At 45.2% G+C, this 26,808-nt stretch overlaps 1 protein-coding gene and 1 long non-coding RNA gene across 3 annotated transcripts in view; both read left to right on the top strand.

Annotated features, from left to right (window-relative positions):
• Positions 1-19,323, top strand: part of Gpat3 (glycerol-3-phosphate acyltransferase 3) — a 57,122-nt gene extending 37,799 nt beyond the window's left edge. The window contains 11 exon segments of the mRNA XM_087908833.1: positions 1,100-1,370; positions 4,336-4,410; positions 4,956-5,045; positions 6,535-6,628; positions 10,068-10,183; positions 11,632-11,687; positions 12,682-12,767; positions 13,430-13,558; positions 13,797-13,876; positions 17,958-18,064; positions 18,067-19,323. Coding sequence (XP_087764959.1) covers positions 1,100-1,370; positions 4,336-4,410; positions 4,956-5,045; positions 6,535-6,628; positions 10,068-10,183; positions 11,632-11,687; positions 12,682-12,767; positions 13,430-13,558; positions 13,797-13,876; positions 17,958-18,064; positions 18,067-18,125 — 1,163 coding nt within the window. The 3' untranslated portion in view covers positions 18,126-19,323.
• Positions 19,324-23,201: 3,878 nt separating this feature from the next.
• The window catches only part of LOC125396285 (uncharacterized), a 125,082-nt gene continuing 121,475 nt past the window's right edge, over positions 23,202-26,808 (top strand). For both annotated transcript variants that reach the window (XR_015002626.2, XR_007230771.3), the window contains exon 1: positions 23,202-23,292. This is a non-coding gene — a long non-coding RNA (uncharacterized LOC125396285). The remainder of the gene's footprint in view (positions 23,293-26,808) is intronic.

The raw sequence follows: 26,808 nt of genomic DNA, 5'->3' as shown, positions 1-26,808 counted from the left end.
CCAGTGCATCATGCTGTTATTCCTTCAGAAAATCAAAAAGAAGAGAGAAAGAAACATCCCTTCTCTGTAAACTTGGCTTTGAAAACCTTTTGAATGACTTTTTTTTTTTCTTTCAGAAAATAGTCTCAGTGGAGAAGAAAACCTAATACTGTTGCCCAGAGAGCATGTTTTCTTCTTGGTATTTTTTCCCCCTCCATAAACATATTTCATGGCTTTAAATTGATTTAAAGTCCCATCTCTTTTCACTTGATACTGGAGCCTTGTTAACCGTGGTGGTCTGTATCACTGGGTAAGGTGCTACCATGAACATCTTCCGTGAGTTCTTAGGGAACATTTTAGGAACGGGATTACCAATCCTGGGTAAGGTGCTGCAGTGAATGTCTTCCCTACGTCTCTTAGGCAGGAACATTTTAGGAGTGGGATTACCAGTCCCCAGCTGAACTCTTTTAGTCCTTCCCTGGTGTGTCACTTTTAAGACCAGCCACAGGTCCTCCCACTTTACACAGGGGGATTTAAAGGTAGCAGTTACCATTTCTGTCAACAGATTTTATTGCGACATCAAAGTGTCTGTTTACTAAGGCGGTTACTCCTATCAATCCAGATGCACTTTGTTTATTTTTCTGAAACACCTTATGGTTTTCCTTTCTGTTTTGAGACAGAGTCTCATATAGCTCTGGATGGCCTGGAATTCTCTATGTAGACCAGAGAATTCTGGCTAGCTTCAAACCCACACAGATCTGTCTGCTTCTGCTTCCTGAGTGCCTATATGAAAGACGTCTGCCACCATGTCTGGCTGCATTTTTCTTATTAAATATTTTTGGCAGTTCTGAGGATTGAACTCAGGGCCTTGTGCATACTAGGCCAGCATTCTGTCACCACACATACACCCCAGTCTCTTCTGAAGTAACTTTTATGAAGTCACTGGGTGGAGGTTGCTCTGTAAAGATGCTGTGGTCTCGCCTCTTCCCATCACGCGCTAACATCTTCACGTCACTCACATCTCATGACGTTCACTAGGCTTGTTTTCTGTGTTCTGTGCAGTTAACATCGCCCCTTTACTCCTATGGCATTTTCTCATGTCTGATACTTTCTTTTTAAGGTATTATCCAAAGAGATGAGTCACCCATGGAGAAAGGGCTCTCCGGTCTTCGAGGACGGGACTTCGAGCTCTCTGACGTGTTTTATTTCTCCAAGAAGGGATTGGAAGCCATTGTGGAAGACGAGGTGACCCAGAGGTTCTCCTCTGAGGAGCTAGTGTCATGGAACCTCCTCACCAGAACCAATGTCAACTTCCAGTACATCAGTCCGAAGCTCACTATGGTGTGGGTGCTGGGTGTCCTAATACGCTACTGCTTTCTCCTGCCTCTGAGGTAAGTCTCCTGCCTGGTTTTATGGGTCCATCAGTCTAGCCTCCCTCTTCACGATGTGTGTAATGGCTGCTTAAGAGTACATGGAGTGGATTCCACCTCTTCCGGGTTAGGAAACACCAGCAGGTGTGACCTGCAGCCACGTGTGATCCGTGTACTCCTTTTAGTTTTTTCTTCCAAATGAAGATGGGCATTCAAAACTTCTCTCTCTCTCTCTCTCTCTCTCTCTCTCTCTCTCTCTCTCTGTGTGTGTGTATGTGTTTCATCTTTGCTCTTAGAGTGGTAAATAATTTGCGAACGTAGGTAAAAGAGAGTTAGAACAAGAGGGGGATACGTAGGTGACTCAGTCACTGAAGTGCTTGGCAGGCAAGCATGAGGACCCGATTCTATCCTAGAACTCACATGAGCTGAGTGTGGTGGCCCATGTGTGTCATCCCAGTGTTGGGGGAACAGAGACAGGCAGATCTCGGGCTCACTGGCCAGCAAGGCTAACCTACTTGGCCAGTTTCAGGCCAGTGAGAGACCCTGTCTTAAAAATAAGGTGGGTGACAGTTAAGCAATGACCCGAGAGGTTGCTCCCTGACCTCCCTGTGTGCATTCCCACACAGGAACACACACTCATCGCTACACACAAAGGAATTAGTTTCATATATGCCAGAGCATCAACTACAAAGCTGCCTGCGGGCATCACCTCTCATTGTTGTGCAGAACTGAGAGGTGTGTAGAGAGAGCAAGCCCCCGAGACCACACTGCAAGAACCCTTCAGCAGTTCGAATTTGTTCCATCCAATTCCATCTCTGCCATTCACTGGTAAAGGACCCCATGAGATCCTCTTCTGATCTGAGGCATGCGACCTCAAGACGGTAGATGATGCCAGGCAGGGAGATGACAGTGTGGTCGTGGTCTCTTCATGGTGATGGCAGGAAGTGGGCGTGTGCACCAGCCACAGTGTTGGTCACCTTGCTTCATTTTCTTGGGCACAACTGTGGTTTCCAGGAGTGGTTACTAGCCAGATACTACTGGCATGTGAATGGAAACTTCGCTTCCATGCCTAGGTGGGTGATACTGACCTCTCTCAGATCTAGCATGGGAGACAACATAGTTTACTTGTAAGTATTAAGTATTTCTAGCCAGATGGTGGTTGCACACGCCTTTAATCCCAGCACTCAGAAGGCAGAGGTAGGTGGATCTCTGTGAGTTCGAGGCCAGCCTGGTCTACAAGAGCTAGTTCCAGGACAGGCACCAAAGTTACAGAGAGACCTTGTCTCAAAAAACCAAAAAAAAAAAAAAAGTATTTCTTAAGTATAGACAGACACAAATCACTAAGTTCTGCTTCCATGTATGTATGTAAGTGTGTGTGTGTATGTGTGTGTGCATGCATGTATGTGTTTATATGTGTATGTGTGTGTCCCTTTGTGTCCTAATACTGTAGATTAGACTGTCTTTTGGGAATTGTTACGGCTGTGGTAAATGGTGAAATTCAGGACTGCATATATACTATTACCAGAACTGGAACCTGTCGGGGACCAGCCTCGACAAAAAAATACCTCTTCCCAGAGTAGGGGTGTGGGAATTTAGAAATATAAGTAAAGAATATGATGATGCATGAAAAATAATAAAACAGAAACCATAGAACAGTACCAGGAGGGCAGTCCAGTGAATACCGAAATTGTCCACGGTTAATTTTCCATATGCTTTTATACCCCCAATACAAAATGGGGAGGGGGAGGCAACCAAAGCCTTCTTTAACATGATACAAAGGACAACTAGAACAGTTAATTGCTTTAACACTTTGAGACATCAAGTCATTAACATTCTGTTGTTATAGTAGTAAAGCCACCCTAGACTAAGTATCCTGAAGGCAGCCACTCCTCAGCTAACCAACCGCCTATTACAGAAGAAGGAGCAGAAGTACACTTGCATGTCCTGACCAACTGTCAGGATGGAGCGGATCTGCTTGTCTGAGCCATCTTAATGTCAAAAGACCAAGTAACCACATCCTGATTCAGGATGTGGAGCTACACTTGTCAACAATTTTGAGCAACCTTTAAATTTTCTGACCGTCAGACAAAGTGGAAACAGGCTCACATTTTTGGGCCTCCACAGGAACCTTAATTCTTTGCTTCCAAAGTGGGGTCCAAGTATTCTGGGGATGCACAGGACTGTCTTTTGACATTTGAGAAAAAAAATACTAGATCTTTTTTGGGGGGTATTTTTTTTTTTTTGAGACAGGATTTCTGTGTAGCAGTTCTGGCTGTCCTGAAACTCACTCTATAGACCAGGCTAGCCTCGAACTTACTGATATCTGCCTGCCTCTGCCTCCCAAGAGCTGGGATTAAAGGTGTGTGCCTCTACTGCCAGGTAATACTAGAGCTTTTCATTTTTGGTTTGCTTATTTGATGCTTTTTGAGACAGGGTCTCATGAAGCCCAGATGGCCTTAAACTCACTAAGCAACCTGGAATGGACTTGAGCCCCTGATTCTCCTGCCTTGGCCTCCCAAGTGCTGAAATTACCAGCCTGTGTCCCCATAGAGCTTCTGTTTCTGAGAATTCACCATCTTTTAATCTTCCTCTCAGAATGAATCATAGAACGATCTATAGAGTCATGTCGGCATCAACATATTTACCAGATCTTCCCATCACTGTACCAGACTCCATAATGCTCTGTCTCCAAAGTTAAAATAGTTTTGGTGTGGGGCTGGAGAGATGGCTTAGCAGTTAAGAGCATTGCCTGTTCTTCCAAAGGTCCTGAGTTCAATTCCCAGCAACCACATGGTGACTCACAACCACCTGTAATGAGGTCTGGTGCCCTCTTCTGGCCTTCAGGCACACACAGAATAGTGTACAATAAATAAATAAATAAATATTTAAAAAATAGTTTTGGTGTTCAGGAGGCTGTGAGGGAATTCTTCAGGCTGTGTCCCTAACGTCTGGCAAATGCTTACAGTAGCCTTCTCTTCTCTTTCAGGGTTACTCTGGCTTTCATTGGGATCAATTTGATGATTATAGGAACTACAGTGGTTGGACAGCTCCCAGACAGCAGGTGACGTGTCTCTTTCCTTCTAGCCTTACACAGGACTGTCCTCTTTCCCTCGCTGTGTCCACAAAGCTAGAATTGGGCTAGTCTGTTGGTTTTGCATTAATGTTATGCTCTTAAACCACTTGCGAGAATTCTTACCGAATTCATCTTTCATGGTCTTTATTTGATTTTTTTTTAATCTGTTCAAACTGAAAGTAGATTCTTCCAAGGGGAAAGGAAAAAAAAAGAAAGTGAGGCTGAGGAACCCAGAGGAAAAACAGAGTCTTTGACCCCGGCAACCTGGGAGGTCCAGACCCGAGAAACTTCAGCTGGTCTTTTAGAACTTTATTATAATCTGGCGGGGTGGGGGTTACTTCATACTGGAATTTTGTTTAATTCTCCTGATGTACTTTGGACCTTTAATAGACAACACATCAACAAGATGGCAAGAATCACTCTTTGGCTGCAAGGGAACCCAGGCTGCTGCCGCGAGCAGCGCATTGAAGCTTTTATTGCGTTTCTTAGGAGTACCCAGAACAAGATAATAAAACGGTTTCTTTTTCTTTCAGCCTCAAAAACTGGCTGAGCGAACTGGTACATCTGACCTGCTCTAGGATCTGTGTCCGCTCGCTGTCTGGTACCATCCGTTATCATAACAAGTGCGTGTAGGCCCGTGGCTGCGGGCTTCAGACAGATCCAGCGGGCAGGGAGGGGGTGGGGTGACCAGGGCTGCGGGCTTCAGACGGATCCAGCGGGAAAGGTGGGGGTGGGGGTGATGAGAGCTGGAAGGGGGTCCGGGAGGCAGCAGTGGGATCTGGGAACTTCTGTGTTCATCATTGCTATGTTTTCAGAAGGAATACAAAAATTAACACTGAGCAGGGCTCGTAGATGGGCATGTGCTGAGGTGTGACCGTCTCGTAGGCTATTCCTGGGGGGTGGACACTGCTGTCTCACGGGAGACATGAATTGTGGGAACTCTGGGTCTGGTTGCCGAGGGTGGTGCAGGCTCAAAGTCAGGTTTTGAGTTGGGTCAGACTATTTTGAAGATGCAGCTGCTGGCAGTCCTGGGGTATGGCCGCGTCTGAGGCCTGTTTTCCACACTTAGTCTTGCCATTTCTAAAATTCTCTGCCTGGTTCCTAAGAGGGAATACTTTATTCTGCTCTCTTTATCCACAATCAGAGAATACGAGTAGCTAGGGGAAAAGGCATCAGCTAAATTAAAATGATTGTGATTGCTTTTGAATTACTTTTCTCATAATTCAATGTTATTTTTAAAAAACTTTGTTATTATTTACTATTATCATTCTTTTTGAGACAAGACCACGCTACGTAACCCTGGTTGTCGTGGAACTCATTAAGTAGTACAGGCTAGTTTCCAACTTGTGGCCGTCTTCTTGCCTTGTCTCCTAAGTGCTGGGATAACAGATACAAGCCACCCTGCCTGGCAGCATCATAATTGTAAAAATTCTAGAACAAGCTCTTCCCAGCTTGACTGGTCTTGTTTACAGGCAGAAGCATGTTGTCATTTGGCTTGACCAGGTGTTAATCAACAAAGGGCTCCTTAAAGTTTTTAAACTGGTTGAGTGTGGTGGACCACAAGGTAATCTTAACATCTGGGAGGCTGAGGCAAGAGAATCAGATGTTCAAGGCCAGTCTCAGCTACACAAGCCTGTTTGAGGCCAGCCTGGGCTACAAGAGACCCTGTCTCAACAACATAATAGCTTATTATACTCAGGCCAATCAACATAAATCAAAATAGTTGTGATTTAATGAAGCAAAATATAAATTACAAAGAGAATGTCATGGACCCTCACACAGGTCATCGTAATACACAGGTTAATGTTCTAAAGATGGACCCGTGTACATAAAAACTTAAAAAATAAAATCCTAACCCTAAGTATAGTAAGTCTTTTTTTTTTTTTTTTTTCCCGAGACAGGGTTTCTCTGTAGTTATTGGGGCCTGTCCTGGAACTAGCTCTTGTAGACCAGGCTGGCCTCGAACTCACAGAGATCCACCTGCTTCTGCCTCCCAAGTGCTGGGATTAAAGGCATGCGCCACCACTGCCCGGCATATGGTGAGTCTTTACATGCTGACCTGTAAAAATCAAGTGTTCCAAGGCGTAGTACTTATGGCTATTTTAATTGCAGGCAGTACAGACCCCAGAAGGGTGGCATTTGTGTGGCCAATCACACTTCTCCCATCGATGTCTTGATCCTGACCACGGATGGATGCTATGCCATGGTAAGAGCAGCTCCTTGTAGTTCAGTTGTGTGTGTTTGCTGCATCGCAAACTGAGCGCTGGTTGTTACTAGGGGTTTGGCTGGGGCCGAGCAGGATAGGCTACGCAGTGCGTTTCCACAAGGAGCAAACACCGTGGGAAGAGAGCTGTAATAGTGAGGGCGGGGAAAACTCCTCCACAGACTTTGTAACGTTGTTTCATCTTGCTCTGAACATGCCAGCTGGTGTATTCCGTACAAAGTTTGTATTCCTCGCCTGAATTTTACAGATCCAGCCAGCCAGTTAGTTCTCTTTTCAGAGAGAGATCAGTACAATTCTTAAAAAATCTGTTTCTTTCGTGAGGATCAGGCAAGGAAGGCAAAATACTTGTGCCTCAGCCCAGGTTTCAGGTTTTGTCCACAGCCTCCAAAGAAAGCAAAGGAAAAGAGCAGAAAATCTGGTAACCACAAAGTCCACAGCAAAACCAGGTCCCCAACGCCCTTTCTCGGGCACGGTGTTTCCGCCGTACCTTCTGTTGCTCAAACAGTTGGTCTTGACATTTCCTCTGCTGAGTGAATCCCAGATGCTGACTCAAGCTTCCTCCTGCTCACGGGTCAGATGTGTCCTAAGGAGGTGTGGGCACAGGACGACTAGACAAGTGTCCGGGGTTCTCCTCTGCTCACAGTTGAGGGTGTAGATGGAGGGTCAGGCTGTGAGGACAGACGGTGGCTTTTGTTCACCGGCCAGTTCTCCAGATTGCAACTGGTGGTCTAGGGTGCTTTTCTGGGAAGGCCTTTGAAGGGAACCTTACTGGTGTGTGTGTGTGTGTGTGTGTGTGTGTGTGTGTGTGTGTGTGTGTGCTGAGTGAGTGGGGAGTGCCATCATGAACACCGGTTTTCACGGTCCCAGCGTGTATACTCTCCATGGGTTGTATGACCAACAAGGCCTCTGTAAAGATTCCCACTTGCTGCTGTGTTTGCATTGTCTAAGATTGTAAGCTCAGTGGATTTCGACATGTTCCCATGGTAGAACACTTGTCTAGCAAGTGTGAAACTCTGGAATCTAGCCCCAGCACTGTCAGAAAAGAAATAAAAATGTCTAAAATAAAAGTACAACCTAGACATGGTGGTATATTTCTATAATCCTAGCACTCAGAAGGGAGAGGCAGGAGGATAGTTGTGAGTTTGAGGCCAGCCTGGACTACATAGCAAGTTCCAGGCCAGTCAGAGCTACACAAGAGAGATTCTGACACACCCCATTTCCATGCCAAAGTAAATAAATAGTGAAATAAAATCTTCAGAACATGTAACTCTTAGACAAGTACTTTTTAATAAGTCATTAAGTTAAGTGAGCTTATTTTGAACCTAAGGATTTTTTTAAATCATCTATCTTTTGGTAGGTTAGTGAACAGTTGATGGTTATATACTTTGAAAAATGAAAAGAAACTGGAAAAAACACACACATATGTGTCATACAAACACAATTTTGTTTATCATTTCAGTCCGTAGACACCCAAGGCATCCCTCAGAGCCCCAGAACATGCTTGGGCATCCGTTAGCCTTTCGGGTATGTGGACACGTCTGATCCACCCACTGTATCTGACTTTCTCTGTGATGCAGTTAGGTCAGGCCTGGGGTTGCATTGTAGGAGGAGAGGCAGAAGCCTAGGCCGCTGATCTGCCTCTCTCAGGTCTACCTTGTGCTGACCAGCTAACAGAGTACTGCAGATGGGGTAGGAGGAGAGGCAGAAGCCTAGGCCGCTGCTCTGCCTCTCTTAGGTCTACCTTGTGCTGATCAGCTAACAGAGTACTGCAGGTGGGGTAATTTATGAGGAACAGAAGTTCCTGGCTCACCCTGCAGGGTGAGGAGTCTAAAGTCAGGATGTCTAGTGAGGATTTGACTGTCAGAAGGAAGGCCTGGAGTTACAAAAGGACGTCTGCCCCCAAGAGCACTCCACTTTGAAGATATTTATTTTCATTTTTTGCATGTGATTGTCTTGCCTGTATGTCTGTCTGTGCATCATGTGTGTGCAACTCCCTAGGAGGCCAGAAAAGGCGGTGGATTCTCTGTACCTAGATGGGGTGAACTGCCATGTGGGTGTTGGGAACCAAACTCAGGTCCCTGAGAGAGCAGCACGTGCTCTTGACTGCTGAGCCATCTCTCCAGCCTCAGCAAGAGCACTCTTTATAATGGTTTTAATTTGTTCATTTGAGCAGGGCTGTCGTGATCCAGGCCTGTCCCCTTAAGTCATTTCTATAGTACTGTTGCACTGGGGACTCAGTTTCCAGGACCTGAATTCCAGGGGATGTGCTCAAACCATAGCAACGGTTTAGTTATGATTTGGGGTTTCTGAGACCACACCCTATTTCTTCTGTGCTCTGGCCAACAAAGAATTGACTATCATACATTTGAAACTGAGGACCACAGAGTATTGCTGATCTCTTTGTAGGTTCCCAACATTGTTGCTTGGTCATCCTTTCTTATTTCTTCTTAAAGGGTTAAAAAATGCAAATGTATCATTTCATTTTTCATTGCATCCCAAAGACAACAGGCTTATCTGTTTTTGCCTTTGTCACTTAACATCAGTGTCTGGAAAAAAGCATCACTCCTTATCTGCCCTGGAGGTCAGCCTTGTCCTTTGCTCATCATATTCTACTGTACATATGCATGTGTGTATGCATGTGTGTATGCACACATGCATATAATACACACATGCACACAGATGTATTCACTGTATATGTTCATGTGTATGCACACACATACACACATATTCTACTGTATGTATGCATGTGTACGTACAAACATGCACACGCACATACACACATGTGCACATACATATTCACTGTATATATGTATGTGTATGCACCCCCCCCACACACCCCTCTACCACCATCACATCATTGACACTATTGTTCATCCGTTTCGACATTTAGGTAGCTTTCAATATTTTGCAATAATAAGCAATGCTATATCTTATAATCTTTTGAGCATGTATTTTTATTGTGCCAATATATTTTCAGGGAGAATTTCTAGAAGAGTAATGATTGAAATGGAGGATAATTGACTATGTCATCTTGACAGCTGTTAGATGTCCTCACTCCTTCCCCCAGATCCTTGTGTGGTATCAGGCACTAAGTCCTTGCTGTTCATTTGAAATCATAGTTCAGTGTAGCTTTGACTTGCATTTCCGTGATCTTGATGAAGCTGAGGGATCTCTGTTTTTCAGAGTTGTAGGCCAGTCCGTGGAGCGAAGTGACTTTAACGTCCAGGGTGCTGCTAAAGAGCACATTTTGGCTTGTATTTGGCTTTGCAAATCTGTTGACTAGATTTGGGACTTACCTGTCAGTAAAAGGCAGCCAGCCTACTCTCTGAGTGGGAAACAGGATTCCTTCTCTTAAAAAGACCCCTTGCATCTTGTGGGTGGCTGTACCTTTATGTTTTTCTGTTTCTCCTGATACTTCTAGGTTGGACAGGTTCATGGTGGGTTGATGGGAATCCTTCAGAGAGCCATGGTGAAGGCTTGTCCACACGTCTGGTTTGAGCGCTCAGAAATGAGGGACCGACACCTGGTCACTAAGAGGTAAGCAGTGCAGTTCCTTGGCCTTCATTGGAGGAACAGAGAAGCTGATTGACTTGGGTCTTTTGGCCAAAGGACAAAAAAAAAATATTAAGATGGGAACAAAATCAGGCAAAGCTCTATTTTTCTGGAGTCATTGATAGGGCTGATGTAATAATTCTGTAGTCAGGGGGATATATGGCTGCATATAACCAGATTGGAAAGCTCAGACATCTGCTTTGCTATGACTTGAGTATAATCATTGAACTGTTAAAAGTTTAAAATTTTAAAAATTTATTAGCTGAATAAATGATCGTTTTTGCTGAGTGGCTCCAGCCATTAGAATCTAGTTACAGAGAGCAATGATCACCGCTGTATCTTTCTGTCACTGTCACAAAATGCATGAAAATCAATACAGTAGGGGAAACGGTTTATTTCGGCTCCTGGTTTTGGGGTTGTCAGTGTGTGGTCCCTTGGATCTGGTGCTTGGGTCTGTGACTACACAAGAAACTGAAAGTTTGTGGCAGAAGAAGTCTGCTCACTTCATGGGGACTGGGAAACAAGAGAGAGTGGAGGGACCATGGTCTCAGTCTTCCCAACAAGGGCAGGTACCTAGTGACCAACGTCTTTCTTCTAACCCCATCTCCTAAAGGCTCCATCACCCCTCAGTAGTGCCACAGGTGGCCGCTAAACCATGAACACATGGCTGCAGAGAGTACATCCAGCGATGGCAGATCTTTACGGAAAGAGAGATGAGCCCAGCAGGAAGAAAGCTAAGGAAAAGCTTTCCCTGTAGAGGCCGTGCTTACTGCTTTTAGACATGCAGGGGTGGCCTGTGTTCCTAATGGAAACCTTTTGCTCTCTGTGGAGCCCAGGCCAGACTTACTTGAGCCAGGCTCCTGTCTCACCCTCCTGAATACTGGGTTTCCCATACCTGGTTTAAGTGTTTGACTTTATAGGAAAGCTCATCCTGACTCATCTAAGGGGTTACTTACTTAATGGCCATAAAGCAGACAGATCAAGCTCCATTGGACTTCCCATTTTTTCCACACACGGACTTACCAACACATGGAGAAAGGCAGAACACTAATGGCACATGGCTGTCTAAGTCCCTTTTAAGAGCAGATGGAAGAGCTGGACCTGGCAGTGCATACCTGCAGTCCCAGGACTTGGAGAGTGGAGACAGGAGGTCAGGAGTTCAAACTCATTCTCACTTATGTAGTGAGTTCAAGGCCAGCTGAAGCTAGTGAGACTCTGTCCCAAACACACTAGGCTGAAGTTACCAAAACCCACTCACTCCAGAGAAAATGAGAGAGCCCCAATTTCCTTGTCCCCTTGTGCCTTATCTCTTTCTCTTTGTCAGTTATTTCTTGTCTTACTTTTTTTCCCTGCTAGCAGGATATGATGAACAAGGACTCTTATCTCTTTGTCTCTCAAGATTGACTCCTAGATCCTTTATTTTTTCTTTACAGATTAAAAGAACACATCGCTGATAAGAAAAAGCTGCCCATATTAATCTTCCCTGAAGGTAAGAGCAGAGACTGCCCACCAGTCTACAGCTGACGGCAGTAAGCCACCTGAGGGACTCTTCGATACCCTTCGAGGAAGGGACGGGAGCCTTTTCTTTTCCAGCTTTCTGATGGGTCACAGAACCTAGTGATTTTTTTTTTTCCTTTTCAAGACAGGGTTTCTTTATATAACGGTCCTGGCTGTCCTAGAACTCGATTTGTAGACTAGGTTGGCCTTGAACTCACAGAGATCCACCTGCCTCTGCCTCTTGAGTGCTGGGATTAAAGATGTGCACCACCACCCGATACTTATTTGATCTGTAAAGTAATTTTTCCACAGTGGTATTAAATAGCATGGTCTACGACTTTGTAGGTGTTGTACTTGAAATGCATTGAAATTGTCAATCATTGTGATGGGGTTATTGCTAAGTGTTTAGTGGCAAAGTGAAAGTTTGCTGCTAAAATTATTCCAAACTTTTGAATTGGTTTTGAAGCAAGCGTTGACTTTCAAAGTAGCAGTGACGTGTCTGCGGCTTTGACCTCCAGATACATGCACCCATGTGAAAAATGTAATAATCTCTAGAGCAATTCCTTTTAAAATTTGTTTTTAAAAAGTGACTTGAAGGCGGAGACTGCCCATGTGTTTCCCGGCTGCCCGGACCCGAATACACACAGAAACTATGTTAATCACAGCGCGGTTTGGCCAACAGCTCAAGCGGGTTTCTGGCTAGCTCTTATATCTGAAATTAACCCATTTCTATTAATCTGTGTATCACTACGAGGTTCATGGTTTACCCATAGCAATCCGGGTGACTGTCTCCTTCGGCAGTTACAGGGCGACTCCATGTTGACTCCCGACTCTCTTTCTATCTCTGTTGGAATTTACCACCTGGCTTTACTCTGCTAAGCCATTGGCCAAAACAGCTTTATTTGTTAACGAATCAAAGCAACAATAAAATATAAAATAAAAGGACATCCCACATCAGTGACTCACTTCCTCACCTCCTCTGCCAGGTACCTGCATCAACAATACTTCCGTCATGATGTTTAAGAAAGGAAGCTTTGAAATCGGAGGGACCATCTACCCAGTGGCGATGAAGGTAGAATTCAAGTTTCAAATGGGGGCCTTTGATTGTTAGCTTTATTTGATATTGTTACAAAAGTTTTATTTGATAGCATTCCAAATTTAAAGCATGCAAGAATGAAGAACGCTTGTATATTCAGTTTCTTTGGATCTTTATAGTGTACATTTTGAGCTTAGTCTCTCTAGATAGATAATCAACAATTGATAGACAAGTGATAGACACATGCATAGATAACTGGTAGATGATATGTAGATGCTCAGATAATAGGTAGATACTTAGAGACGGAGATAGGAAGATGCATAAATACAGAAAGATAGATAGTTGGACAGACAGGTTGACTATCAGCCAAGATTGTATCGATACTAATACAAATATTATTGGTGGGCAAATATGATTGACTCCTGATTTTGCTGACTTTCTAATTAAGTGTGGAGTCACATATTTAGAAGTCATGTAAATAGCTTTCTTAGTGTAGCACTCTGGCTCTATTTAGCAAAGCAGTTGGCACTACTTGAAGGCATTAGTGGGATTGACTTAGTTCTTGCTAAGAATTTTATCAAGAAAAGTCAGTTCTCTCGGGGTCTGATAGGCTCATTTATCTTACCACCTGAAAAACTCTGATTTGGATGAGAGAAGCCAGCATAGAATTCATGGCTGGGATGATTGTTTTCTTGCAGTACAACCCCCAGTTTGGTGACGCGTTCTGGAACAGTAGCAAATACAACATGGTGAGCTACTTGCTTCGAATAATGACCAGCTGGGCCATCGTCTGCGATGTGTGGTACATGCCTCCCATGACCAGAGAGGTATTGCTTAGACCATGTCCAGTCTTTGATGCTTTATATTTAATCAGATAAAAGCAAGGAAACCTTTTCCTAAAGCCTTGGGTAGTTCCATTCCTCCCATAATGCTTTTCTTCATTCCTAGCAAACGGAGTATTTCTAAGTAACGTATTTAGTATTAGAAAAACAGATAAAAATGTTGATGATTTTCAGGCATTTAAAAACATCACTCTCAATTGACGTAACCATTTTATTTAACTAGGAAGGAGAAGATGCGGTTCAGTTTGCGAACAGGGTTAAATCCGCCATCGCTATACAAGGAGGACTGACAGAGCTGCCTTGGTAAGATCCTCTCAGAAGCAATTGTCTTCTTTTGTAAAGATGCATACATTTAACAAAATCACACTAGTTAGCTATAGATTTATCAAAAAGTACGTAAGAAAAACTTAAGTAGGTAGACGCTTCTGTCTTTCACCTTAGCCTGGGAGTCCAGGCTGGCTAACAGCTTCACCTTTATTCCTATACCCACCCCTATCTTCTGGCCCAAAATAGTGGTTCTACCTTCACCCAGTGAGCACAGCAAATGACTGACTGGGGGCCCTTGGAAAAGGACACGCCCATCTCCATAGGCGCACACACTGGAAATTGCACAAGTAACAAACTTGTATCTGTCTGCTGCAAGTCTCAGGATAGCAGTGAGCTGCAAAGGAAACTGGATAATGTAGTCTTTGCGCTGGACGACCGTGCTCTTAGATAAAAGCGAGAGTTCTTTTACTGAAGAAGAGGAAGGGAGAGGGAGCCTGGATTTAGGGGCAGGGCTGTTTGTGTTTCATTCTCACTGTAGCTGTATCAGAAAACTGAAGAATGGGAAAAAAGGAAGGAAGTGAGATATTTTGATGATAGATAACTATAGCTTTCTTTCTTTTTTTTTATCTGATGAAGGACTAATGTAGGTGTGTGCATTGGTCAGCTTGGCTTGCCATAACCACAGAGTGGTGTCTTCATGGGATTTGTTTGCTCCAAGTTCCGAGGGCTAGAGGTTCGAGCTTAGGATGGCCAGCCAGTTTCTGGTGCGGGTTCTTCCTTGGGTTTCAGAAGGCTGCTTTCTTCGTTCAAGCATGGAGAGAGCAAACTCTCTAGTGTCTCTTGAAATAAGAGCACGACTCGCTACAAGGGCCCCACCCTTTTGACCCCGTCCAACCCTAATAAACCTACAGCCCTCATTGTCAAGTCTTGTCACACTGGGAGTTTGGCTCAGCTTACACGTTAATGAGGAAAGACATTTTTGGAGGAAAGCGATGAGCAGCAAGGGTTAACTCTACCCACCTTGTAGGAGGAGGTCAATCCCCGTGTGAGCGAGCTGTCACCAAATAGTCTGTATTTTAAGCCCAACAAGTTCAGTAAAGTCGCTATGATCATTTTGGATGTTTCAAAATACTTTATATGGTGAGTTCAACTAAGGCAGTTGTAGTGATTCTCTAGGATTTGATTTCTGAGTTAACATCAACAAGAATAGCCTCAGCATAGGGGATCGGGATTATTTAGGGGCCATATCTTCAAAGATGGCCTGGCTAGCATTTTATATTCCTTTATCCAATAGTAGAGAATGTCACTAAAATAGATTTGCTCATTCACCTATCTTGAAATCAGTTAATTTATGCCGTCCCGGCCGATTTCTCTCAAACACTGCTTTTTTTGATGCTAATTTTTATAGCAAAAAAGTCATTTTAGAAGTTATTATCCTAATTAGCCTATTTTGGAAATTGATGGGAGCTGGAAGTAGATGCCACGTGACTGCTGGGCGTCTGAATTCTTGACTGGCAGCAGCTGATGTGCTCTAAGCCGCAGGCTAAGATGAGCATCTCTTCGTCTTGCAATCTAATCCGGAAGTGTTAAACTGGCAAACACTGACATCACAGAACTGTAGGCCTCCCTCAGACTAGAAGTATCTTAGATTCTTCAGGTTCATGTGTGTAGCTGCCTTCCTCTTTTTCCTCTTCTTAAAACCTCTTTTCCCAATGCTTCCTCTTACCCGACATGCTAACCCTATCTGAATCTATTATGAAAAGCTTGTGGCTGGGTCTGTGGTTTCAGGCACAGGGAGAGAAGCAAGCACGCACACACACACACACACACACACACACGGGGGGGGCAGTGAGGGAAAGAGAGAAAGAGAGAGAGAGAGAGAGAGAGAGAGAGAGAGAGGGAAAGCAGGTAGACTCACTGTCAGGTTCACTTAGGATCTCTATCAACAATGACTTTCACCTCCAACCCTAGTTTTGAGGGACAGAGGCAGGAGAATTCCCATGAGTTCCAGGCCTACCTGAACTGAATAGTGAATTTCAGGCCAGCCTGAATAAGAGCTTATCTCAGAAAAGCAAAACACACCAAAACAAAGCCTTTGAGCTTTTCCACTTCCTTTTACTGGATCATATGCTATTTTATAAATAAGATTACTCTTAACTACCTGGCCTGTTTTTCCAAAAGGAGAGAATCTTCCTGCCTTTCTGGATATAGTTTTCATTCACCTGCTGAGTATAAGTCTAGACTGATTTCTTGGCAGGTGATTGAGAACTGCTGTGTTATTGGGGGGGTGGTGGTGAGTATTTTTAATTTTATTACTTTTGTTTTTTGAGATAGGGTTTGTAGCCCTATCATGTAGCCCTGACAGACCAGGCTGGTCTCAAACTCAGATCTACCTGCTTCGGCCTCCTGAGTACTGGGACTAAAGACATGCACCACCACCGCTGACTTTTTGCTGTGTCTTAACCTGGCTATTATATAGCTGTACCTTCCTAAAGAACTAAGACCCACTGGTATTGTAGTGGGGAGTTTGGTAGAATTTGAAGGACCTAGAGGTGAAGCATCATAGCTGGGGCGGCTCACTGGGTGGCTAAGAAGACCATCCAAAGGTGATGCCAGGAGGCTTAGGAACAGGCATTGTTAACAGCAGCAGCCCTTGGATCATTGTCCAGTTTGATTCAGGCCCTAGAAAAAGAAAGAGACTTCTTCTCTCTCCTCCTTTGTTTCTTGCTACTGAAAATCCATGCAAGTGCTATGAATAATTAGAGATGGCTCATCTGGAGAAGAGAGGCTTGTGTGTACAGTTCTTAGGACCCGATCACAACCGGGTCCATTTTCAAGTTGAAGGCTGTGATTTAGGCTTGACTCTGAGCCTGAACATTGCACTGGCTTCAGGTATGTGTCTGTCTGAAGGTCAGTTTCTGTCCTCGTGGAATCGAGTTCACTGTGTGAACCATGATCAGTCGGTACTGTCAGAACTTGCCTGACTGGGCTAAAGTTCAGCAGTCCTAACACAAAGTTCTCAGCCCCTCCCCACAGAAGTTAAAAATCTAGCATATTATAATGGGGGCGGGGGAAGGAGTAATCCCCATAGCCTGGTCTGCTTCCAGCTCTCTAGTTTGCTGTTCCTTTTGTCCAAAGAAGGAAAGACACTCAGAGAGAGAGAGAGAGAGAGAGCCCTTATAACCCAGAAAGGTCTGTGGTTCACAGCCCTGGAGAAAGTTCAAAGATTCAAGGCTCCAAGTGGAGGAACGCTGTTTCTACTGTACTAACTTCCGGCCAGATGCAGTTTATGATTTTGTTTGTTTTATCTTTAATCTGTTTTGGAGTATAAAAGTGTAAATATGTTTTTAATGAAAATAAAGTGGTTAAACATAGGATTAGATTCGAGTGACTATTAGATAGTTTATTTTTTAAGAAATTTGCCTGTGTTTATAACTCTCGAGTGGACAGCAGTCTCATCGCTTCCTGTGTGTGTGTGTGTCTTTACAGCTTCTCACGGGCTTTCTTGGCAAACCACAGTCAGTGAAAAGCCCGTTTGGTTTTCCAAGGGAAGAATCTAAAGAAACATCTTGACTGTAGTAATCCTTGTTTCTGTTTAAGTATTGAATACAGCAGCTCTAACTTCTGAAACAAAACAGGTCGGAAGCTAGGGATTGTACAAAGTTCTGAGTTCAAATCCCAGCCCCAGAAAGCAGCTGCCTCTTCAGGGCAGAAATGGCACGCAGGTGGTATTACTCTCTACTTTTACCAAGCTCAGAGAGCATGTTCTTTGCTTGAAGGAGCACACACTTGGTCATTTGTAGAACAGAGAGCAGAATCAGCCCTTCCTGTTTCTGTTGAGCATCCTGGCTCCAGGAGGCATCTGCTCCTCCGGCTTCTGTTGAGCGTCCTGGCTCCAGGAGGCATCTATCTGCTCCTCTGGCTTCTGTTGAGCGTCCTGGCTCCAGGAGGCATCTATCTGCTCCTCCGATTTCTGTTGAGTGTCCTGGCTCCAGGAGGCATCTATCTGCTCCTCCGGTTTCTGTAGGGCGTCCTGGCTCCAGGAGGCATGTGTGAGCATGGGACCCCATGTCTTCACTGGCAGAGCATCCTCCTATGTGTACTTCTCTGTCCGCAGGGATGGAGGACTGAAGAGAGCAAAGGTGAAGGACACCTTTAAGGAAGAGCAGCAGAAGAACTACAGCAAGATGATCGTGGGCAATGGCTCTCCCAGCCTGGACCTGGACTGAGCACTGCGGATAAGCGTGACTTCCCAGAGCTGGCCTTCAGGAGAGACGCTGTATAGCGTCGTTTTGTTGTGCGGCTCTTTGCTCGTTTATTGTTAGTCTTTTCTACCGGATGACTGTCTCTACCTCTTCACGCCGGAGACAGAACCTACAGGTGCCCTTTTCTGACATCTTGGTTAGACTGTGAACTCAGTGCGTTGTAAGGCTGCTTCTGAGTGGAAACAGAGTCTGCCTTTTGTAAAATGATGTGTTGTTGATGACTGAATGAAATCTTTGTATGTAATACGACATGTCATTGATGATTGAATGAAATCTTTGTGTGCAAAAAAAAAGTGCTTCTAAAGCGTGCTTGGAACTTGTTAATAAGGTAATTCTCATAAACAACCCCAAACTCTGCAATTCGATTTCCTTCTCCCTTTAATCTCCTTTATTATTATTTTGAGACAGGGTGTTATTTATATAGCCCAGACTGGCTTCAAACTCACTACATAGTCAAGACTGGCCAGGAACTATTGACTATTCCTGGCTTCACTTCCCAAGTGCTAGGATTCCAGGCCTGTGCCACCTTGCCTAGCTGTTGACGTCAGTATCACATGTGAAATCTCACCACAGCTCATTCCTTACAGGCACAATTATGGTTGCATTCTGCTCTAAGAATGGGAGAAAAATGGAGGATTATTTTTAGGGAAAAGGGCAAATCTGTGGTCACCTGATCTGAAAGGAATTGAATGGAGATTATTTTTTTTTTCTGTGTGTTGCAAGAGAGATGTTGATTGGTTATATTTATTTAAGAAATGTGTAGGAGTGGTGTTTGTTCGCCTTTGTTCCAGCAGCAGTGGGAAAAGCCCTGTTAGCTTTTCTTGTTCGTATGCTAAAGATCCCCTTTGTCTTAGGATTTTCTTCTTTTTGTTTTTAAAAGGGAAGGAGCCTTTAATAAACAATCACACTATCTTCAGTAGGAAGTGAGTGAATACAGAGCTTGCTTCCTGTGCCCCCACCAACCTCACTGTAGTGATTTAGTCCCAAACTTTCCCGGCCTTTTAAGCAGAAAACTAAGTGGTATAATTACCTTTTGGAAACTGAGCCTTAACGTTTTTAAAGGGGAAACAAGCTTTCTCCGAGTCCAATAGCATGAGCAATATTTGATGATAGCAATATATTTCCGCGGCGAGCTCTTGAGGCGTTAGGAACCTCCAGAGAAACCCTATACAGAAAGTGAACTGTCTTACTGACTATGAATAAATTTTATATTTTTAAGTGTGTGTTGCATTGTTCTTCCTCCGCGTCTCCCTCTTTTCCTGTAGCAAGTGTTTTTGTTTCAGCAACAGATTTTATTGGACATACACTGGCTAGTTTTATATCAACAGGACACAAGCTAGAATCATCAGAAGAGAGGGCCTAAGCTGAGAAAATGTCTCCATAAGGTTGGGCTGTAGGCAAGCCTGCAGGTCGCTTTCTTAATTAGTGATCAATGTGGGAGAGCCCAGCTCATTGTGTGTGGTACCACCCCTGGGCTGTGATCCTGGGTTCTGTTAGAAAGCTGCACCCCTCCATGGCCTCTGCATCAGTTCCTGCCTCCAGGAACCCTTTCCTCCCCAAGTTGCTTTTGGTCTTGGTGTCTCATCACAGCAATAGTGACCCTGACTAAGACAGCCCAGGACATCAGCCACCACTCTGTTTCTCACCTCGGTGTGCAGCTTGGCTGTTTGGAATCTGGTCCTTGAGTCCAGGAGAGCTCATTTAAAGGAATAGTAGGGACTCCATTTAAAGGGATAGTAAAGGTCAGAGGAAGGTCAGCCGAAGGTCGTGGGTGGGGTGAATACCCACTACAAACCCCACCTAAAGCAGGCGACTCAAGCAATCTTAGGTAACGTGGCTAGATTGGCAGGCATTGTCAGTGCTCTCTAGCCGATTAGATCCAAAGGACACTGGTGGCCAGCGGTTGTCCCTGGTGGCCAGCATCTTCCCTTCTTTCTCCTCTTCCCTCTGGGTCTGTTGTTGCTTCGGGTTTGACTCTTCCTAAAACCAGATCAGGGCGGTGGTGAAGGATCACATTCAGCTTTGCTAAAGTGACCCTTTGTTTGATTTACTTTTTTTTTTTCTCAGAAAGAGACGTTCCTATTTCTTTTTACTTTTAGTATTTGGTAAGGCTTGAATTACTGAATCCATTTCATGTTGCTGTGTTTGAACACATATCTCTTTCATGGAACATAAGAGAACAATAATGCTGTCGTCTATGCTAGTTAATGGAATGCTACTGTGGAGACAGCGACTTTAAAGGAGTCACTGGGTAAAATGTGGTCCTATAGGAAGAGTCTCACCCAGTACGACTTGTTGACCTATGAAGGAGATGACGCACAGAACACACAGACCAGGGAAAAACCATGTGAATAAAAAGGCAGCCAGCCATGTTCAAACTTCTACCTTAGACTTCCTCAGAACTATGAGAAACTTATTCCTGGCATCTTGTTATAATAGCACGAGACAACCAATACACATTAATCAATGGCCAGGGGTGAACACCCTTGTGAAGGAATGGATGAAGCATGGACCACCTGAGAAGATGCGATGGGAAGGTTGAGCATGCTGTCCTGTTACTTCTCCAAGATGGAATGTGTATACCAACCATGAGAACACACCAGAGGCCATGGTCTGGTCACACATTGGCAATATTGTTCCTTTCCACCAACATTGGCACATGAGCCCTGGCTGCATGGTTGGGTGATTTCTTCCTGCCTAAGTGTGGAAACACAACCCATGAACCTCAAGTGGGTTCTTTCCTAGAGAGCAGCAGGAATGCCAGGACCCTGTTTTCTAGACAGGGTCTTTCTGTGTAGCTCTGTCTGGCCCAGAATTTGCTCTGTAGCCCAGGCTGGCCTCAAACTCACAGAGATCCACCCTTCCTCTGCCCCCTGAGGGCTGGAATTAAAGGCATGTGCCACCACATCCAACTGAAATTTATTTCTTGTTTCTTCTGTGTCTCTGGGTGAGACAGCTCAAAGGTCCTGAGAGTGATCTTTGATGCCATCAGAAGAGAAATACTGGAACTGAGTTGAACACGGGTAAAGCGGGGGGAGTAAAAGGCGTTCCTCCTGTGGTCTGATGCTCTTTATTCAACAGTGCTAAGAGCCAGAGAACCCTCAGATCTTCCAATACTAAATCCACTCCCTCCTTTAAGCCAGAGTAAACTGGGATGCACTTAAAGAAGAGGACTGACCCCTGGACGGGGCTGCAAATGAAGCAGATGCTGTTGTGTGAGAGGTGCAGGCTGCGTCCCACTGCCCAGCTAGCTTAACCCCCGAAATAACCACACAGATATTGTAGTAATTAAATCATTGCCTGGCCATTAGCTCTGATTGGCTAACTCTCACATCTTGATTCAACCCATTTCTAATAATCTGTATGTCACCACAAGGTTGTGGCTTACTGGGAGAGATCTAACCTATGTCCATCTCAGGCCGGAGATTCATGGCATCTGCCACACTGCCTTCTTCCCATCATTCTGTTCTGTCTACTCTGCCCACTTAAGGGATGTTCTATCAAAAAGTCTCCTTATCCAACCAATGAAAGCAACACACAAACAGAAGAACCTCCTACACCAGATGGCTTTGTAGACATGCATGGTTAGTGCACACTGTGTACATGCGTGTGAAGGATCCATGTGGTATCAGCTACTTTCTCACTGCATCGAGAAGGAGCACCTTACAAAAGCAACATAAGGATGGAAGGGTTGACTTTGGCTCACAGTTCAAAGAGATCCAGTCCATCGCGGTGGAAACATCAAGGCTGCTGGAACGTGAGGCAGTTGGTCAGATTGTGTATTTAGGAAACAGAGGGAGACAAAGGCCTGGGTTCAGTTTGTATTCCCCTTTTGGCTGAGTATGGGACCACAGACTAAATAAATGAAACGGTGCCCACAGTTGGGGTGGGTCATTCCATCTCGGTTTACCATGTCTGGGAACTCCTTCACTGACATGCCTAGAAATCCTGGAAATATTAACTTTCAGGGTCCTGTACCCAAAGCGCCCTGACTCTGTTCCTGCTCCCCATTGTCCCCTTGGATCGGTTCTCATGCATCCTAGGCTGGTCTCTAGCTCAATACATAGCTAGAGAGACCCTGAAATCCTGGGGCTGCTGCCTCCTTTGTGAGCACTGGGTGTCAGGGCTGCACCAGCATAGTACTTCAGATAGATGGGGATAGGGCTCAACATGCCTGTACCCACTCCTCGGTCTTGAACTCCTTTGATTCTCCGCCATGCTGTGATAAGACTGAGAACTCTACAAAACAAAAATTAAGCACAGCCTTAGAGCACGGAATATGTAATTCGTAGAATTCCCCTCCTTCACTGTGGGATCCCATTTTAGCTTTCAAAATCCATAACACTCACTACAGACTTGGTTGAATGTTTACAGAATCTAAAATCTTCCCCTGAAATAACTTTTGGCAATATAAAACTACTAAGCCAGTGTTAATCTCACTGGGCCAGAATAAGAGCACCACCATAATTTTTTGAGCCAAATTTGAAGGAAACTATTCAGTACCGGCCAGGGTGATGGACACTGGTCATGTCCACACCTGGGGTTCCCAGAGAATCCCCGAAAATGACATTAGTTAGGTACTTATAAAGGCGAACCCCACAAGGCTTTGTACATCCCACCTTCATCCAATCAGGAGCAAGAATACATCCTGACATAATGCCCTGACATAATGCAACCAAGCACATCCTGTGTAGTTGGGGCAGCCAGCCTTCTCTAGAGATGTGAAAATATGTGTCCTGTTATCTTACACGAACAACAGCCCCCAGCATGCTAGAAAGTTATCTGCCCTTGGGCAAGTGGGGCTTATAGGTTAGAGGCGTTTTTTTGTTTTGTTTTCTGGATCTCTTAGGCGTTGTAATTAAAACATAACGTTGGCCTCACAGTAGATTAAGTATTAACTAAATCAAGCCAGACTATAGACGAGCAATTGTGCCTGGGAGCTTCTGGAAATTTCCTCCCTGCTGCAGAGAAGGCGGTGTGGGTATCTCCGGGACAATGAGGGCTCCTGTGGTGCACAGATTCCCTGGCAGCTGCTCAGCACACTGTTTGCCCAGTGCAGGGCAGACGGCCAGGAAGAGTCACTGAACGCTCATAAGGACTGGGGCAGCCTTTCCAGAGTCTGCTTCCCCTTTTCTGAGAGACAGCAGAGAAGAATGCACATGTTGAGGCCCCGGACATCTCTCACTGGTGAGTCAACCCCTTGTAGGCAGAGGGAAATGGGCACATTTGTCTGAGCTGCAGAGTGGTTATCCTGACATAGCACACACTATTCTTACATCGGAACCTTAAAGGGGTAACTCTCTTGAACAGAAACTCAAAGGGATGTTTTCGTGCTGGGAATTGGAGGGTCCACAATGCTGCTGTTTCTCTTTCAGGGAAACACAAGAAGCAGACATGTTAGCCGCTCATGTTTCAGAAGACCCATCCTCATTATCAGGAGGAAGCTCAGCTTTATAGAACCACTTAGAATTCAACAGGAATGAGCCATGTGATCTTAAATAAAGTGATGTCAGAAACGTGAATCCATGGCTGGAGAGATGGCTTAGCAATTAAGAACACACTGACTGCTCTTCCAGAGGACCTGGGTTCAATTCCCGGTACCCACGTGGCAGCTCACAACTGTCTGAAAATCCAGTTGCAAGGGATCTGACACCTCCACACCAAGGCACATAAAATAAAGTTAAATAAATCATAAAAATTATACACACACACATGCACACACACACACAAACACACACCAGACTAGCCAGGCCATTAAAAGAAAGAAAAAAAGAAAAAGAAAAGAAACAGGAGTCTGGAGCAATGGCTCAGTGGGTAAAACTGCTCGCTGCTCAGTCATGAGAGTGATCCAGCCTCCACAGCAAGTCAGTTTCCCCATGTTCTGGACCCTGCACATGTCATTCACACAGAAGCATATAAATACATACATGCGTATTGTAAAGCTATGAAAGAGAGAATTCGTTTTCTCACTGTGCCCTGGGAATGGGTCTGGATTAATACCAAGTGTTTTGGCCGAGCCTTCAACCTTTCCCCTCCATTCTCTTTTCTCCTATTTATAGCACGGCTACCTTGGCACATGTCTTGTGCAGGTTCTCCCTGCTCTGTTCATTCTGACTTGCTATTTTAAACACTGCATGGAGGACATCTCCAGCTATAGCCATGTGTCTCGGCAGCAAAAGTTGCTCGGCTAAGAAAGGCACAAGGTTCACTGAAGTGGTGGTCAAATTAGAATATTTTTAAAAAAGAATATATATTTTTCCCAGTAGCTCTGTAAATTCTTCTCAGATGTATTTTAGAACAAGTCACATTTATTGATCTCATGTCTTTATGACGTGATCATGTCCAATAGTTGGTTCCATCATTAAAAGATAATTCAGTTTCATAGACTATGAGTAAGTCAAAAACTCTAAGCCAAACTTCAGCTTCTACTAAGAAAGTAAATGGTGTCATATCAGAAACTGGAAATACTGCTACATGCTCACACCTTTAAATGTGCTATTTTCTCTGCAATTTCTTTTATTTTAAATGATGTTTTAAAGAAAAATTTTATTCTTTGAAAACTATATACACACATATATGATATATTCTGATATGCTTCCATTACCCCCTTCCCACCACAGATAATCTTTCTACCCCCCCACAAATCTCTTTCCCATGTTCCTGACTTTTGTTTTGTCTTCCATGTGATTAACTCTACCTGTGTGACTATGAATTTGGAACTGTCCAGAGATATTTGGTGGGCACACAAATTACACTCTGCTTTCTTCCCCTCTCAGAATCTGTTTACTGCTATAGTTCAGCAGTAAGTGGTAAGGTCCCATGAGCCCTCCTCCCCATCTCTAGCTGACTGTTGACTAGGACAGTCTCGTGTAGGCCCAGTGCCAGTAACCAAGGTGGTGTGGGGCCATGATTGCCGTGGACATGTGGTGCTGATCTTACAGTGGTTGTGTTCTTTATGCTTCCTCTCATACAATGATCTTGGAGACTTAAGGGATGGTATAAACATCATGTTTAGGCCCGGACTATTGGCTGTCAGTAATAACTGTCATTCACCATCAGTTGTCATTCACCATCAGCTGTCACTCACCGTCAGTTGTCACTCTCCATCAGCTGTCACTCACCACCAGCTGTCACTCTCCACCAGCTGTCACGACCAGCTGTCACTCTCCATCAGCTGTCACTCACCATCAGCTGTCACTCTCCATCAGCTGTCACTCACCGTCAGCTGTCACTCTCCACCAGCTGTCACCACCAGCTGTCACTCTCCACCAGCTGTCACTTTCCACCAGCTGTCACTTTCCACCAGCTGTCACTCTCCAGCTGTCACTCACTACTAGCTGTCACTCTCCATCAGCTGTCACTCTCCACCAGCTGTCACTCTCCATCAGCTGTCACCATCAGCTGTCACTCTCCGTCAGCTGTCAGTCACCATCAGCTGTCACTCTCCGTCAGCTGTCAGTCACCATCAGCTGTCACTCTCCATCAGCTGTCACTCACCATCAGCTGACACTCACCATCAGCTGTCACTCTCCACCAGCTGTCACTCACCACCAGCTGTCACTCACTGTCAGCTGTCAGCCACCATCATCTGTCACTCACCATCAGCTGTCACTCACCACCAGCTGTGACTCACCATCAGCTGTCACTCTCCACCAGCTGTCACTCACCACCAGCTGTCACTCACCATCAGCTGTCAGTCACCGTCATCTGTCAGTCACCATCAGCTGTCACTCATCACCAGCTGTGACTCACCATCAGCTGTCACTCTCCACCAGCTGTCACTCTCCACCAGCTGTCACTCACTACCAGCTGTCACTCACCGTCAGCTGTCAGTCACCGTCATCTGTCACTCTCCACCAGCTGCCACTCTCCATCAGCTGTCACTCTCCACCAGCTGTCACCATCAGCTGTCACTCTCCATCAGTTGTCACCATCAGCTGTCACTCTCCACCAGCTGTCACTCACCGTCAGCTGTCAGTCACCGTCAGCTGTCACTCTCCACCAGCTGCCACTCTCCATCAGCTGTCACTCTCCACCAGCTGTCACTCTCCATCAGCTGTCACCATCAGCTGTCACTCTCCACCAGCTGTCACTCTCCACCAGCTGTGACTCACCATCAGCTGTCAGTCACCATCAGCTGTCACTCACCACCAGCTGTCACTCACCGTCAGCTGTCACTCACCACCAGCTGTCACTCACCGTCAGCTGTCACTCTCCACCAGCTGTCACTCTCCGTCAGCTGTCAGTCACCATCAGCTGTCACTCTCCATCAGCTGTCACTCTCCACCAGCTGTCACTCTCCATCAGCTGTCACCATCAGCTGTCACTCTCCACCAGCTGTCACCACCAGCTGTCACTCTCCATCAGCTGTCACTCTCCAGCTGTCACTCTCCATCAGCTGTCACCATCAGCTGTCACTCTCCACCAGCTGTCACTCTCCACCAGCTGTCACTCTCCGTCAGCTGTCAGTCACCATCAGCTGTCACTCTCCATCAGCTGTCACTCTCCACCAGCTGTCACCATCAGCTGTCACTCTCCATCAGCTGTCACCATCAGCTGTCACTCTCCATCAGCTGTCACTCTCCAGCTGTCACTCTCCACCAGCTGTCACCATCAGCTGTCACTCTCCATCAGCTGTCACTCTCCACCAGCTGTCACCATCAGCTGTCACTCTCCACCAGCTGTCACCATCAGCTGTCACTC

The sequence above is a fragment of the Myodes glareolus genome, chromosome 8 (assembly GCF_982192425.1).
Source record: "Myodes glareolus chromosome 8, mMyoGla1.1, whole genome shotgun sequence".
NCBI lineage: Eukaryota > Metazoa > Chordata > Mammalia > Rodentia > Cricetidae > Myodes > Myodes glareolus.
This window is presented reverse-complemented; position numbering and strand designations above follow the sequence as displayed.